This window comes from Sorex araneus, chromosome 4, assembly GCF_027595985.1.
Source record: "Sorex araneus isolate mSorAra2 chromosome 4, mSorAra2.pri, whole genome shotgun sequence".
NCBI classification, from domain to species: domain Eukaryota; kingdom Metazoa; phylum Chordata; class Mammalia; order Eulipotyphla; family Soricidae; genus Sorex; species Sorex araneus.
The window spans coordinates 159,907,943-159,924,616 of NC_073305.1; the positions used below are offsets into that span (position 1 = coordinate 159,907,943).

Sequence of the window (16,674 nt, forward strand, 5' to 3'; positions counted from 1 at the left end):
ATGTGATAATATTCATTGACATGTATTATTTGTATGGCCTAGATTTGATTCTTATTCAGGAATTGTATAGTGTCTCTTGCCATATAAATCTTTAGACAGTGTATTTCAACCCACTACCCTTTAGCACTATTGTTTTTCTGTTGGGTTGGAATGGGGGAAGGCGATGTTGAGCCATGCCCAGTTTGCTCAGGGCTGATTTCTGGTTTTGTTCATAGGTATCATGGGTAGTTCCCAAGTGACTATATGCTGTTCTAGGGATTGGAACAGGTTCACCCATGTGTAAGGCAAGGACCTTACCTCCAGCCCATTTATCATTTTGTTTTATATCATATATCCCACAACAGAAAGTACGTTTTTTCCATTGTCTTTCTTGAGTGAAGCAAAAAGAATCTTATATACTTTTATTTGTTTTACCCTCCTTCTTACATAACTAAATGTTGGTTATCCTTTTAGCATAATCACTGTACTGTCGTCCCGTTGCTCATCAATTTGCTTGTGCGGGCACCAGTAACATCTCCATTGTGAGACTTGTTGTTACTGTTTTTAGCATATCAGATACGCCACGGGTAGCTTGCCAGGCTCTGCCATGTGGGAAGTATACTTGGTAGCTTGCCGGGTTCTCCTGAGAGGGGTGGAGTTATCAAACCCGGGTTGGCTGCGTGCAAGGCAAACGCCCTACTGGTTGTGCTATCGCTCCAGCCCTTTCAGCATAATAGTATCCTTTAATATTTTTGAAATTTAAAAAGTTTTGCCATAGGTGATTATGAAATTGAGAGAAAAATTCTCTTCGTTTTTTACTTTTTGCACTCTTTTCTGGAAAGACATATCTTGGCCACTGTACAAAACAATTTTTGTTTTCTTTTCCAAAATTGATCAAAGTTTCAAGAATCTCAGTCATATTTATAGTCTCTAGTCCAATACATTCTCTGATGCAGACATAAAACAAAATCTTCTCTTCCTGAATGGATATTAAAGTTGTACCAAATCCTGTCTTTTTATGCCTTAAGTTCATCTTTTAAAGTTTTTGGTTCATATCTTTTGCTAGAAGATTATGCTCTGATTTTAGGTTTATGTTTATCCTGGATAATGATTTCTTTCTCAGTGGTGACCAAAAATGTCTAATTTCAAGGGTAAATATTTCACCATTTTTACCTGTTTGTAGCTAATGTGATCACTATTGGAGACCAGAGTATTATATCACCTTAGACTGCCAAAACAGCAACATCATTTTTTACACTATTATAAAAAATGCTGTAGGATTAAAAATAAATTAATTTTGAGACAACTATGTGATTATTTATTAATTTCTAAGGAATTGGCATATTTACCCGGTTAACAAATAGATCTTATTCTGTGAGAATAAAATTCTTCATGATGTGAGATTGTATATAGACTCATCAGAATGCTTTATGATGTTCCTTGAACAATCATTGCTGAAACTATGGCTTTACTTTGGTGCTCTTGCTCTGACAGATCTATGGAAATGCAGGACCTAGCAAGTCCTCACCCTCTGGTTGGAGGTGGTGATACTCCTGGTAGTTCCAAACTGGAGAAAACAAATCTCAGCAGCACATCAGTCACCACAAACGGGACAGGAGGTAAGTGAACCACCCCGGAGAAACTCCCAAATCACACCTCAATGTGTACTTGATTCCTACATGAATTATTAAACAAGTAAATTATCTCATTAATAACATAATCAGTTTTATACCCAAGGAGTATACAGTTAATGGCTTAATTCCTAATTACTTTTCCATTGTTTTCTTCAAATGCTTGTTCCTTTATAGCTATAAACATTCAGAACAAAATCCTTTATTAGGACGTCTTAGTTTTTAAAATTGCATTTGCATATATTCCAGAAATGCAAAAATGTGAACAAAGTGGGGGCAGAGATATAGTAGAATAGGCAAGGCACTTGCCTTGCTCATGGGTGACTGGATTTGGTGTGTGCCCCGCCCTCCATATGGCCCTTGAGCCTGCCAGGAGTGATCCCTGAGCAGAAACCCAGGAGTAAGCCCTGAGCACCATCTGGTGTGGCCCAAAACAAACACATAAACAATGAAATGAGAAATGTGAACAAAGGATTAGGACTCTGATTCTCCGATTTTACCATCACCATAGCATACTATATATTTGAATTTGAATTTTGACTTTTAAGAGAAAGTCTACTCTCACATTTTTCTTAAAATTAGTTTTGGGAATAGAAATATCTATATCTTCTATATTTTCTTCACAAAGATAATGATATCTTACAGATATTTAAAATAGGAAATATATTTTTTCCAGGATACTTTCTTATTTGTATAGGAATTCTGTGGCCTTATATAATTTTGCTACAGATATGGCAACATTGACAATTATTTTGAATATCTTCCCTATCATTTTTATAAAATGCATTCAGTCTGGCAGAAATTATCTAATTTTTGCAACAAAATATGTGCATAGATAAATTTTGTATTCAAATTTAATAAACCAAACGTTAAATTATTCACTGTAAAGCTATGTACATCTCATTGTCAAATCTACAATTTTAAAATTGCATTTAATGGTAGTTTTTAAACAATTCAAACTATTACATATCAGTATTTGCCACATCATATTTTCTTACAAAATTTCGACAAATATTTATGAGTTGATACACCTCTTCTCATCTATTTTAGAGTAACTATGCAATCTAAAATTTTTACAAAGTGGTGTGCATGGCAACTTGCCTGTATTTAATAACGTTTTACACCAAAACCCTTTGTAGATTAACATTTTTATGTTTGTCTCTAAACATGCATCTATACTTTCAGCTAATTAATGAAAATATTTGCACATTTATTGAGTTGTCAGAACATCTGAGAAACTTTTATATTTGAACCTTGAATTGAATATAAATAATAACATTAAAAAACATGCACTGTGGAATCAGATCTTGAAGTTCACTAATTTATATATATATTTAACTTAATACTCTCATTTCTCTTCAGATCGTATAAATCTTTCTCCTTTCATATATTTAACTGAACTAAAACAATCCTGATAAAATAAAATGTAAGAGTTATACCATACAGTTATAATTTGGGCTATTAATATGAACTTTGACGACTACCCTTGTACACTGAGCAGGCTCTCAGACAATGAACTCTTATACCATTGCTGTTCCCAGGGGACAACATGACTGTTTTAAATACTGCAGACTGGTTGCTGAGTTGCAGCACCCCCTCTTCTGCAACAAGTATGAGAGATGATGGTACACTGCATGTGTTTTTGAGTGTGTGGATTTGCCCTTTTTGGTTTGCTTCTCTTCCTGTTTCTGTTTGCAACCCTTTTCAGTGTTCAGTACTTGTAAAGAAAGCAGAAATGAACATGCGCTTTAATTCCTCATTGATAACAATTGGCTATGTTTTTATTATCAACTACAATTTTAATGTTAGATTCCTTAGATCTATTGGGGTTTTTCTAGATTTTTTTCTATCTTTTGCATAAATGAGACCATCTATTAGTTTCCCAAGCATATCAATCTAAGTAGTTATTTCAGCACCATCGCCATGTCAGTTGAAGCAGATGTTGCATATGTATAAGTTTAATTATCCTCATAACCTACAGACTTTCATACTTAAGGTTTTAATATAACAAGAATATATTTTCCATTTTGTAAACTTTAACAACTATTCCATGTAAAGTATCTAAAGTAACAATGGCATTTCAAGTCCCTTCATTTAAAATATGATATAAATGAATGCTGTATATTCAAATAGTCTCACAATCTTTTGGACTGTAAACAATAACTATATCCGTGTATAAGTAATCTTTCACTTCAATCAAAAGTTAATATGCTATCAAAATAAAATCAACACTATAATACTATTAGGTATTAAGCAACTCTAGGATCAAAGAGACAGCTCACTACTTGTCAGAAATATGCGCTGTAAGCAAGCAGTTAAAATATACCTGGGTCTTCCCTTAACTGGGATTAAAATGTCCATCTTGTGAATGAAAAGCGCACATCATTTCCATAATTTTTATAGTTTTAGTTTCAGTTTTCCTATTTAACATGTAAAATGTAATTTTGATACTTCAATATGTTACCAGAATTCAGTTCTTCATAATTCTAAGAGGGTCTTTCAGTAGAGTAAAGTGGCATAGTTTTCTTGGCCATATTGTTTACAGCTCATCTACTCAGCTCTGCCATAGTAGATTAGCAACAACAAGAGGGAATACATAAGTGAATCCATCTAGTTAGACTAAATATTTATAGATCCAGAAATTTAAATTGCATATAACTTGCACAAGTCACAAAGTAAGATAATTGTGGTCATTTTAAGGGAAAAACTTAAACATTTAAGGCATTTTTGCATTTTTATTTTACATTTTAAATTGTAAAGGAAATTCTATGCTCACTCATTTGTTCTATACTAAAGGACTGTTCATATAAAATAAACAACTGTACAATGGTTATATAAAATGAGTAATTCATGATCTCACCTAATTGTAACAGAATTATTTTCCTAAGTATTATCAATTTAAGGGACCACGGGGAAAGAATGGAATTCATGTGACTTGAGTAATATGGGACTTTCTAGCTGTATTACCTTGGACAAGGTACTTAACCAATCTGAGTTCAATCCATTTCTCAAAACTGATGATAGTAATATACCCCTGAAAAAACTTTTGTCTCAAAGAAGATAATGAATTCATCTTATACAAATTGCTGAGCAAATACACACCATTTTTTTCTTAATAGTCCAGTGATAGGCAACATATTTTTAAAGAAAATAAAAACATCTGAGTATTTTAAGATACTGTCTCGTATTGGTTTTGAGCAGGGCTTCTTAATTTTTTATTACTACCTTTTCACCCAAGAAATGTAAACCTGGTGAGAACTGTCAGAAACCTCTCCAATTAATTTTTTTAGTTACATATTCTAAAATATTATGTTACTGAAAAAATGTTCATGACCTCCAGTTACAGAACCTTTGGGTAGCAGGCCACAGTTTAAGAAGCTAGAGTTTAGGTAATAAGTGATTTGCATTTAGAAGGTGTAATCTGAGAGTAGGGCCAAGATGGTCGAAAAGATATGGTTCAGTGAGCACTCCTGTGGCATCAGTACAAGGACAAATAACTAAATGGAGATGCTTTCTGAAGGGTCTCACTGAGAAAATCACTGAGGAAATTTTCAGTCATCATCTTAGGGAGACTCAAATCTCCATTGCCTGAATTGACGTGATCCTGTTGCACCCAACAACTTTGCTCTGCCCGGCCAACTTGGGTTTGATCCCTGGCATCCCATATCCTCCCCCCCCCAGCACCGCCATGAGTAATTCCTGAGTGCAGAGCCAGGGATAACCCTGAGCATCACTAGGTGTGACCCAAAAAGAAAAAAAAAAAGTTAATACAGAATTCCAGCTCTAGTACTCAGCAGTCGTCATTTCTATGTATAGCCAAAGTTGGAGCTAGGTGAGCACTGCCTGACAGAGTCATAACCATGGCTCTCTCCTGACAGACTCAGAGTCCTGGCTCCACTCTGCAGACATTTTAACAAGCTTGTAGTCAAGTCAATTCAGAACCAAGCTAAGTTCTCTGAAAGTGGACACAGAGAGACAGGAAGTACAGAGAATCCCCTCAATTTTGGTTTTGTACTTGTATCCACTGTATCAGAAAGAGACTGGGAACCAGCAATGCCTGACAAAAAAGAGTGAAGATCTCCCCAGGCCACACTGGGGAGTAGCTATCCCTGAGAAAGCACCACGGGGCTGCTGTACTGAGGCAACTGCAGACAAGCAGACACCCCAAAATGAGCCCTACCCATCTGTTCATGAGATGGAGCAGTTATTCCCAAGTTGTTTCTGGAAAATGTGTAAAAGCTCCCCATGGCTACAGAGATCAGCTTAGTGAACCACTGCAACTGGGTACATGTGACGGCAATCTTATTCCCTGACGAATGTGGACTATGAGGTTCTGTCAACCCCAAGACATCAACAACTGTGAACCTCAAGTCAGGACCTGGACTGTATAAACCTTGGATATTTATTTATTTTATTTTATTTTATTTTATTTTATTTTATTTTATTTTATTTATTTACTTATTTTTAATTGAATCACCATGTGGAAAGTTACAAAGCTTTCAGGCATAAGTCTCAGTTATACAATGCTCAAACACCCATCCCTTCACCAGTGCACATATTCCACCACCAGGAACTCCAGTATACCTCCCTCCCACTTCGCCCCCCGCCCCCCACCTATGTAGCTGATAAATTTCACTTTACTTTTCTCTTTACTTTGATTACATTCAGTATTTCAACAAAATACTCATTATTATTGTTTGGAGCTCCCCCCACCCCCCAAAGTCAGAGCTGTTGAAAAGGAAGCATTTGATATTATGTTTTCCATTGCTGAGAATAAAGAGATATGAGGTCTTGGATTTCTGTATTTTAGTAACTAAATCCAGGGAAATTTCTGCCAGAGATTGCATCACTGCAAGCTCATACTTCCCTTTTGTGGTCATCATAAGATGGCGGCCGGGGCTCAGTTCACAGTCTAGGGACATTTCTGCAAGAAGCTTCTGGTGCCCAAAGTAGTTTAGCTGGCCTCCGGGGCCATGGTCGTGCAGCTGCAGAGAGGCCGCACATGTGCGGCCACCAGGGTTACATCTCGGCGGAGGGCCAACCTTGGATATTTAATAGTAGCTCCAGAGCACTGGTCCCACGGATCCCCTGTGTCATTCAGGGTTACACAAACCTGTCACAAACACCAGTTCAATCTTAAAAGCATTTAAGAAATACTTCACATCTCTAGCGTCTAGAGATCAGTAGGCATAGGTATGACAGATAATGTGAAGAGGAGAATCATATTACTGCTAGGACCATTTGAAGAACCATCATTACCTCCCTTGAGCACCAGAAAAAAACTTAAAACTAAAGGAATTCATTCACATCAAAGACTAGGGACAGAATTCCAGAAAAGTTCTCGTGTACGAGATGATCAACACTGCCCTGGATGACTTCAGGGCAATAAAACTTCCCGTGTTGAATGAAATCTTTGATGAAAACAGTGGAAAAGCCATCAAGTAAACTGAAGAAAAATACTCAAAAGCATGTAAAGGAGCTATAAAATGGAGTATCAGGACTCAGTAATAGAATGAAAGCAGCTGAAATAGTAACCTCAAACACAAAGCACACACCATCCATGAAAAAAGTTAATAAAAATATTTTTAAGAAAACTTAAGATACTTTAAGGAAAACAGCAAAAAGAACAACCTCCAAGTCAAAAATTCCAGGACATGAGGGAGAGAAAAGTGAAGAATGACTCATGGGAAAGATAATGACTAGGAACTCCAGTATGAGGAGAGAGACTTGTGTACTGATCCAGGATGGCCCAGAAGTGCCAAACCAAACAAACTCGAAGAGAACAAAACTAAACCTTATTGTAATAAAAATAACAAGAACCAAACAGAGAAATAGACTACTTAAGGCAGGAATAGAAAAGGCATGCCTCAAGTAAAAAATAACATAAAATTCAGATTACTCAAATGAAACGATTCTTCAAGCAAGAAGATAATGATGTGGTACATTCAAAGTACTGAATGAAAAACCTTCTTATTTAGATTCCTCTGTGCTTCAAGATTATTACTTCTATTTCAGGGAAAAAGAAAAACACTCTCAAACAACAATTGAAGAAATTTATTACATCAAATTCACCTCTGCAATGAGTAATGACTAGCCTTCTATAAAAACAAATGGCAAATGGCAGAACCAAAATTTTTGTAGAAAGTGGCAATAAATTCTTTCATATTAATATTTTCTCTAAAGGTCAACAAACTTAGTTCTTCTATCAAAATTCACAGATAGGGTTGGTGGATCAGGAAATAAAATCTAACATTCTGGAGTTACAAGAGACACACCTGAACTCTGATGATAAGCACAGCTCAGAGTGAAAGGTTGAAAAACATTGATAGGAACCAATGGTGTATTAAAAGAAGTAGGAATAGCCATACCAGTATCATACAATATAACATTAAAACTGGAGAGAGTAATAAGGTACAGGATTTGGTGTTATATACTAACATACATGCACCAAATTAAGGGGCATCAAAGTTTATAGAGCCACTGTTTATAGATCTTAGGCAATATACCAATGATAATTAAATAGTAGTGAACATTACAAACCCTACTATTGTCATTAGGTCAACAAAACAGGTACTAGTAAAGAAACAGTAATTCTAAGGGAAGAATTGGAAAACTAGGATTAATGGGTATGTAAAGAATCCTCCATCCCCAAAATCCGAACACAAATTTTTCAGCACACATGAAACATTATTTAGGATTGAACACACACAGGGCACTGTGTACATAAAGTCACAAAAATTAAAATGGTATCAAGAATCTTTTCAAGCAGAATTCCATGAAGATAGAAATGAACCACTAAAAGAAAGTTGGGGAAAGATCCGAAGTCTAGAAACCAAACAGCATATCATTAAGTAACTATTGGGAGAAAGAGTATATTGTAAAGAAATAAAATGTTTTCTCAAAATAAATGAAAATAAAGACACAAACTAGCAGAACATATGGTACTTAGCCAAAAAATTACTAATGGCAGACTTTTATAGCAATTTAGAGTTACATTAGAAAGAAAATCTCAAGCTTTCCCAGAGCTTGAAAAACTAAAACAAGAGCAAAAAAATGAATCCCAGAATAGGTATAAGGAAGTAAATTTAAAATATTGGCATTGAAATCAATTATATAAAAATCAGCAAAACAATACAAAGGGTAAGTGAATCCATGGGCTGTTTTTCTGTTTTGTTTTTTTATAAAGAATTAACAACAGTAACACACCCTTAGCTAGATTAACTAGGGTAAAACAGGATACTCAAATTAAAGAGGAAAATTTACAACAGACTTCTCATAAATACAATCAGTCATAAGAGGTTATTATAAACAACACTATGCCAATAAGCTGGGGACCTAGAAGAAATGGATAAATTTGGGTCAGAGCTATAGTACAGTGGGTGAGGCATTTGCTTGCACACTGCTGATTCTGGCTTGATCCCCAACACCCAAAGGTCCTCTCATCCCTTCAGGAGTGATCCCTGAGCACAAAGCCTGAACACTACTGGCTGTGACCCAAAACCCAAAAGGAAAAGTTAAAAGAAATGGATGAATTCTTAATATGGTACTAATTTTTAAGATTTTATTAAGAGGGAGTCAAAAGCCTAAACAGAGCAATCACAAGTAAGAAAACTGAAACTGAAATCTTACCAAAAATGAAAATACAGGTTCAGTCCAGATGGTTTCACTAGTGAATTTTATCAAACCTTTAAAAACTCACTGTCTGCAGTGCAGTCATCAGGCTCTTCCAAAATATCAGACAGTAATCTTTCCCAAGCAATTCTGTGAAGTCAACATTATCATAATATCAAAAGCAGAGATGTATTACAAAAAAAAAGAAAATTAAAGGCCAATATCCCTAATGAATATCAATGCACATATTCTCAACAAAATCTTAGAAAATTAAATCTAACAATATATCAAAAGACTCCTACGACATGATTAAATGGGATTCATTCCAGGGGTGCAAGCATGATTCAGTATACACAAATCAATTAATGTAATATACCATGCCAATTAATCAAAAGAAATGACTCATAATATGAATTGATGCAGAGAAAACTTTGACAAGATTTGACATCCATTCATGATAAAAATCCTCAACAAAATAGGGATTGAAGATGTACACCTCAAGGTAGTGGCTGTCTATAAGAAAGTCATGGTGAATCGGTACAGCGAAATAGCAGGCTCAAAATTAATACACAAATATCAGTTGCACTTATGTATACAAACAATGAATTAGAAGAGAAATGTAAAACACTTTTTTTACAATAGTTTACAGAGATTGGAGCAGTATTACAGTGGATAGACCCCTTACCCTGCATGCAGTCAACCTGGATTCAATGTATACTACCACATATAACCCCTTGAATCCCTCCAGGAGTGATTTCTGAGAGGAAAGGCAGGAGTATCCTCTGAGGACCACCAGACATGCCCTACTCCCCATGGAAATAATACAATAACCAGGATAAGGAAATAACAAAAATGTCCAACAAAGAAAGAGTGTATTTTTAAAATGTGGTATATATTTGTAATGGAATAGTATATAGATATAATAAAATATTAAATCTTGCAGTTATCTATAGTGTGGATGGAATCAAAGAGTTCCATGTTAAGTGAAATATATCCAAGGTAGAAGGACAAAAATACTGAGTGACCTCACTTGTCTGTGCATATAGAAAGGGAAGAGACATTATTGAAGATTACAAGTCTTAGGCCTTTAATTACAAAACCAAGATTATCTAGCAGTGGGGGTAAGGGATGGCTTAATAAAAAGCAGGACTAGAAGTAACACAAGAGTGGTGGAAGGTCTCAGATACTCTTATGAGAGTGGCATAATAAATGTCTACATCAAAACCATAAACTTTAACACTAATGTAACCATGTCCCCTGAACTATGATTTTAATAATATTTTAAATTATATTAAAAAATTTTGTTTGTGGACTGGGGCAATAGCACAGTGGGTAGTGCATTTTTTTTGCATGTGACTGACCTGGGTTTGATTCCTCTGTCCCTCTCGGAGAGCCGGGCAAGCTACCGAGAGTATCCCACCCTCATGGCAGAGCCTGGCAAGCTACCCGTGAGTACTGAATATGCTGAAAACAGCAACAATAAGTCTCACAATGGAGATGTTACTAGTGCCCGCTCAAGCAAATCAATGAACAACAGGACGACAGTGCTACTAAGAAAATAAATGAGATTTTTGGAATGGATGCAGTATAGTCAAGGAAGGCAAATGTTTAGTCACACAAAGGACATTAATTGTCCTTTGATTACTAATGGTAGAGACTTTATAGCATACTGGTAGAACTATTTTATTAAATTCTAATGATATTTTATGTCCGATATTTATAGCACATTCAGTGTGAAATTTTTCCCTTTTATCATAACATTTTATAATTTAATGTTTAAATGTTGAGATTATATCATTTTGAAAAATTATTGTAATCAAATTCAAAAATAAAAGCTCGTGACTTTTCAATATTTTTTCATTAACTTTGGGATTTTAAAAATTATTTAAGTGGCCAGAGAAATAGTACAGTGGGTACGGTGCTTGTCTTGCACACATTTGATGTGGGTTCGATCCCAGGAATCCCAGTGTCCTCTAGAACCACCAGGGGTAGTTCTTGCTGCAGAGCCATGAATAAGCACTCGGCAAAACAAACAGCAAAAAAAATTTAAAAACTAAAAATTGAATCATTTAAAAGATAGTTTTATATTATGAGTAAATTGAAACTATCACTTAAATTCCTGGCACACTATCTTGTTACTCTTTACACATGTTGCACTGTTCCTTAAAATTATGTTTGCATATCTACATTAGAATCTTAATTTTTATTTTAAATTTTATCACATTTATATCTAGTAAATCAATACAAGTTTATATCTTAGCAGCTTGATCAGTAACCATCAGTATATATTTTTCTTTAGAGAGTCAAATTATCAATATTTTAGGCTGTATAGTCCTTATTTTCTGCTGTAACCCAAAAGTAGGCATGGGCAGTACATCAAGACAATGATGTTGATAGAATTCAAGTAAAGCTTAATCTGTGATCACTGAAATTTAAGTATCATACTAAAAGTCTCTTACTATCATAATCCTACTTTAGCGAGATTTTCACTTTGGGATGAAAACTCTAAGTTGCTGTATCTAGTTATTTAGCGCTATAGCACTGTAGCACTGTCGTCCTGTTGTACATCAGTTTGCTCAAGCAGGCACCAATAACTTCTCCATTGTGAGACTTGTTGGTACTGTTTTTGGCATATCGAATACGGCATGGGTAGCTTGCCAGGCTCTGCTGTGTGGGCAGGATACTCTTGGTAGCTTGCCAGGCTCTCGAGAGGGATGAAGGAATCGAACCCGGGTCTGCCACATGCAAGGCAAATGCCCTACCAGCTGTACTATGGCTCCAGTCCAACATCAACAGCATTGTAATTAAATAACCTGAAGTATAATGTTTTCAACAAACAGTATTGGGTACACTTTATAGCCACTTGCCAAAAAACTTTCGGGACTGGAGCGATAGCACAGTGGGTAGGGTGTTTGCCTTGCATGCAGCCAACCTGGGTTCAATTCCTCCATCCCTCTCGAAGAGCCCAGCAAGCTACCGAGAGTATCCCGCCCACATGGTGGAATCTGGCAAGCTACCCATGGCGTATTAGATATGCCAAAAACAGTAACAACAAGTCTCACAATGGAGACGTTACTAGTGACTACTCGAGCAAATCGATGAACAATGGGCCAACAGTGCTATAGTGCTACAGTGCTAACCTTTTGGAAGAAAATAATAAGGTACATAAAAATGAGTTTTGTTATAATTTTCATCATAATGCCAATATTAAATTAAAAGTTTTTTGTTCTAGAGTGAGTTCGGGGTGTATAGAACTTGTTTTGCACATGTCTGGCCATGGGTCACTCCCGAGCACTGCATGTGGTCTCCTGAGCACTGCTAAGAATGATATCTGAGCATAAAAGCCAGAAGTAAGCCCGATATGTGACCCAACACATTACTCCCCACCAAAAAGTTTCTTACCACTACAGAAATTTATAATATACCATTTAAACTACAGCAGAATCTAAGCAAGACAAATGGAACACATTTCAAATACATTTGAACCTTTAATTAAAATTATTTAAATTTTTCAAACTTCATTCATCTTACAATATTTATACTAGTTATGTTAATAAATATTAAGTTATTTATTTGTACACTAGAATATTTTGAAAAAATAATCTCATTATTTCAGTGCTATTTTTTTTCTTTCTGAGTTTTCTGTCTATGAAAAATGTATTATTTCACAATATATTTTCGTTTGTGCAGTAAAACCAAAATCACTACATTTAGTTGGAACTTAAGAGATGTTTGTTGACTCTTTCCTAAAATTGAAATAATTAATTTTGTAACATTAACTGCTAAAGGAATTGTCATTAAAATGTTCACTATTAGTATATGCTCGTATGAAAATGAATTTAAAATACTCTGAAGTTTTTTCCCAAATTTTCCTCATTACATTTTTTTTGGCCTTGGGGCCACACCTGGCAGTGCTCAGGGGTTACTCCTGGCTCTGCAATCAGGAATTACTTCTGGAGGTGCTCCAGGGACCATACAGGATGCCAGGGATTGAACCTGGATTGACAACATGTAAAACAAATGCCCTGCCTGCTGTGTTATCTATCAATCCAGGAGCTTGAATTCTTATTCTAAAATCCTTGAATTTTAGTGTAATTAAAACTGCTTGATATTTGTGATTTTCTACGCTTATTTTTCAAAGAGATCTTTTCTCAGTAAAATGAAATTTTTTTTGTCTTTGACTCAATACAGTTCTTTTAGATTTTTATGGGGTATGTTTCCAGAATAAACATGCAACCACAAGTTTTCTTCCTTTTTTTCCTTCTCTTTTTCTCACCTGAAACTTTCAAATTGAGGTTACAACTAATTTCAATAATAAATTTTAAAATCAAGTCTCAAAGTGAGGCTCCAAAGTTGGCAAAACTCATACTCGCGCCTTGGTTCCTGGCTAGTTTTATTAGACCAAGCTCACATTCTACTTCCCTTTTGCTAATTTGCAATATATATATATATATATATATATATATATGTATATATATATATTATGAGTTGCATTAATAAATATATTGCAAGTATTGCTTATAGATTTATACACTTCTAAGTAGGAATTTTAGCCTCTGCTCAGTTTAGAAATTCTGATTGCCTAAAATTCTCAGTCTCGTTGAAGATGTTTGTTGATATTGTCACAAATGTCAGAAATTATATGTGAACATTGTACTACCAAGAGTAAATTTTATACTCATACATTAGGATTCCTTAAAATTTTTCCACTCTGACTTCTTTTTGCCTAAGAAATGTTTATTTTAATGAAACCTTGGCTTATAAAAATAGGAATTTATAACTATGTTTACTGATAGTAAATCACAAATTTATTTTAAAACAATTTTGTGACATTCCTCCCCCCATTCAGCTATGTGACCCCATATAGGACGAAGATAAATAGTTTAAGAAGCTAGGTTCTAAAAAAAGCTATCTTGTTTTTATATTTATGCAAAAGAAATTATTTATTAGTACTATCTATGAGCCAGTATAGCATTGAATTTGAATTATCAATCTATACCTCCTAGTTTCAAATTTCAACTTCAAGCTCTTACAGAATTTTGTGACAATAAGCAAGTTATTTAACCTTGTTATTCTTTAGTTTCCCCATCTAATAAATAAATATTTAGGTACTTTACACTTATGTCATATCAAGGATAACCATATCCTTATATTTATATTTCCCCACCCTTTGTGAAGCATTTCTGTCAGCATATGTGGCATGAGTTATTCTCATATATATGAAGGCTATAGTGCAGATTTCATAACTATTAAGTGTCAAAACTCAGTTCACATCTATCATCTCCAGCCAATGGAGTTGGAGAGAGATGATGGCTATATGGCAGAAATCATAGGTATAGTGCAGAGATCATAGTAATTAGATCTAAAATTCAACTTAGCTTTGTCATCTCCAGCCAATAGAACTTATACATGAAGTCCTCAGTCTTGTTAAATTTCTTTGACTATGAAATGAATGTAATGATTTGTATTGATTGGGAAAGTTTGAAAATTAGCTGGATTTTAATGATTAGTAAATAATAAACTTAAAAACAACTTGAAGTAGTAAATTATTTTGTAGTGGTCAAAAGAATAGTGATCAGCTAGAAACATAATAGGGTGTGCTATACAAATTAATGAAATCATAATTTCCAATTCATTATTTATGATTATACAAATAGATCCTCCTCCTCAGAATATTGTTGCTGCAAAAAAAAAAAAAGAGGCCAACCTTGAATTTCCATTTTGCAATGCTAAGTAATTCAAAGTTCTTTACTTTCTCATTGCCACCTTTAAACCTCCTCTGGATCTTGCAGGAACTCTCTGTGACGTTGCTGAGTCATGGACAGTAACTTACAGGAAGGGCTCAGTGCAGTGGGTTCCTGTGGAGGGAGAGCACAGTCATGAGCGCATGCTGCTCTGTCCTTCGCTTTTCTGAGAGTAACGTTGCTGCCTTGCTTGGAGGGTCCGTTGTGACTTCCCTCTTCTTTACCTGTTCTTGCTCATAACATACTAGTCTTTAGCCCTCTTTAAAGTTTTCTGCTTGCTTCCAAGTTATTTAACTGTACTCTTCTGCTTATGACTAGGAAACTTAAGAGGTGTTCAGTAGAAAATAATTGTTTACTTCCTGCTGCTAAAATATATTTAGCAGAACTTTGCCCCCCAAAGGAAAATATGGTGTGACAAAACAGATAGTCTTTTTCACCACCTCTCGCCCTTTATTACATCTGACAATGACAAGAATGTGTGCCAGGCTACATCGTTGTCAAGTGGAGATATTTTTTCCAAAATAGAATCTCTCAAGCATGAAATAACATATTAAAAAGCTTGGAAGGGAGATAGTTATTACAATAGAAGTCATTGCTAACTTCTACCATTAAAATTTAGTTACTTCTACCATTAAAATTAAAAAAATAAAAGATTAACAGCTTTGAACTCTTAGCTTATCAAAGCAAAACATGTATTGAATGCTTCATTGTTCAACCATTCCATAAGTAGTTTTCTCTATTTACATATGCCTTCATTGCACTTTGACATGGTCACTTTTTTTTAAATGATCTCAAGAAGAACAAAATATAAACCAATCAATTTCTTCATTTTGATTTTGATTAAATGTGCTGAAAACTGATGATTCCCCTTTTCTGTCCTTTACTTATAATATTTGAGGGTACTTAGGAGAGTTTCAAATGCAGATACTGCTGTTCCATTTTAAAGTTGACTGCCTTTAAAATTCTCGAGAGAACAAGCTTAGCCAGGGGATTTTTAAAAATAAAATCCTCTGAATGCATGTCCCCTTAGAAGCTGATTAACAAAATTCTCCTCATCAACTTCTCAAGTTTTCTCTCGCATGTCCATGGTAGCTAGAAAAACCACTAGTAGAACAGTCAGCGTCTTTGATATAAGTTTAGAAATAAAACTCACATGTCCTTATTCTTCTATATAGTGTCTCTCCTTGCAGTCAAAACAGAGCCTTTGAACAGCAGTGAAACCACAACCACGACTGGAGATGGAGCGCTTGACACATTTACTGGGTCAGGTAAAGCCGTAAGCTCGTGTGTTGTTGCGTACACATTGGGGTACACACAATCTTCTTAGTGGACTGGAAGCAAAAACTGCAAAGCTATTTGCATCTTAGATTTTCATAAATCAATAAATTTACCTTTTTTGAGAATTGATCATAAAGCACGTGTTTTCAGAATTATATGTGAAATCAGCTTGCTGGACTTGTAGTTGAGAGCTCAAGAGTCCTCAGCCTTCTTAATGGAAGTAAGCAGAGCTGACTTACTTCGTAATTATTTTATACACTGTTCAATAATTAGGTTGTAATAGTTGATTCGTTCCTTCAACTTGCCCATTTAAATGACATAAAAACTGCCTTCTCCCCAACATCGGAGATGTAAAACTATCCATTTGAGTCCTTCTAAATAACCTTGTTTCCTCTCTGGTTTAAAAAAAAAAACTCTTGTGTAAGCAGCTG

General features: G+C 35.1%; 1 protein-coding gene across 1 annotated transcript in view; it reads left to right on the forward strand.

Annotated features, from left to right (window-relative positions):
- EYA4 (EYA transcriptional coactivator and phosphatase 4) overlaps positions 1-16,674 on the forward strand; it is a 267,283-nt gene that overhangs the window by 187,217 nt on the left and 63,392 nt on the right. The window contains exons 4-5 of the mRNA XM_055135767.1: positions 1,474-1,598; positions 16,141-16,233. Of these exons, the coding sequence (XP_054991742.1) occupies positions 1,474-1,598; positions 16,141-16,233 (218 nt within the window). The remainder of the gene's footprint in view (positions 1-1,473; positions 1,599-16,140; positions 16,234-16,674) is intronic.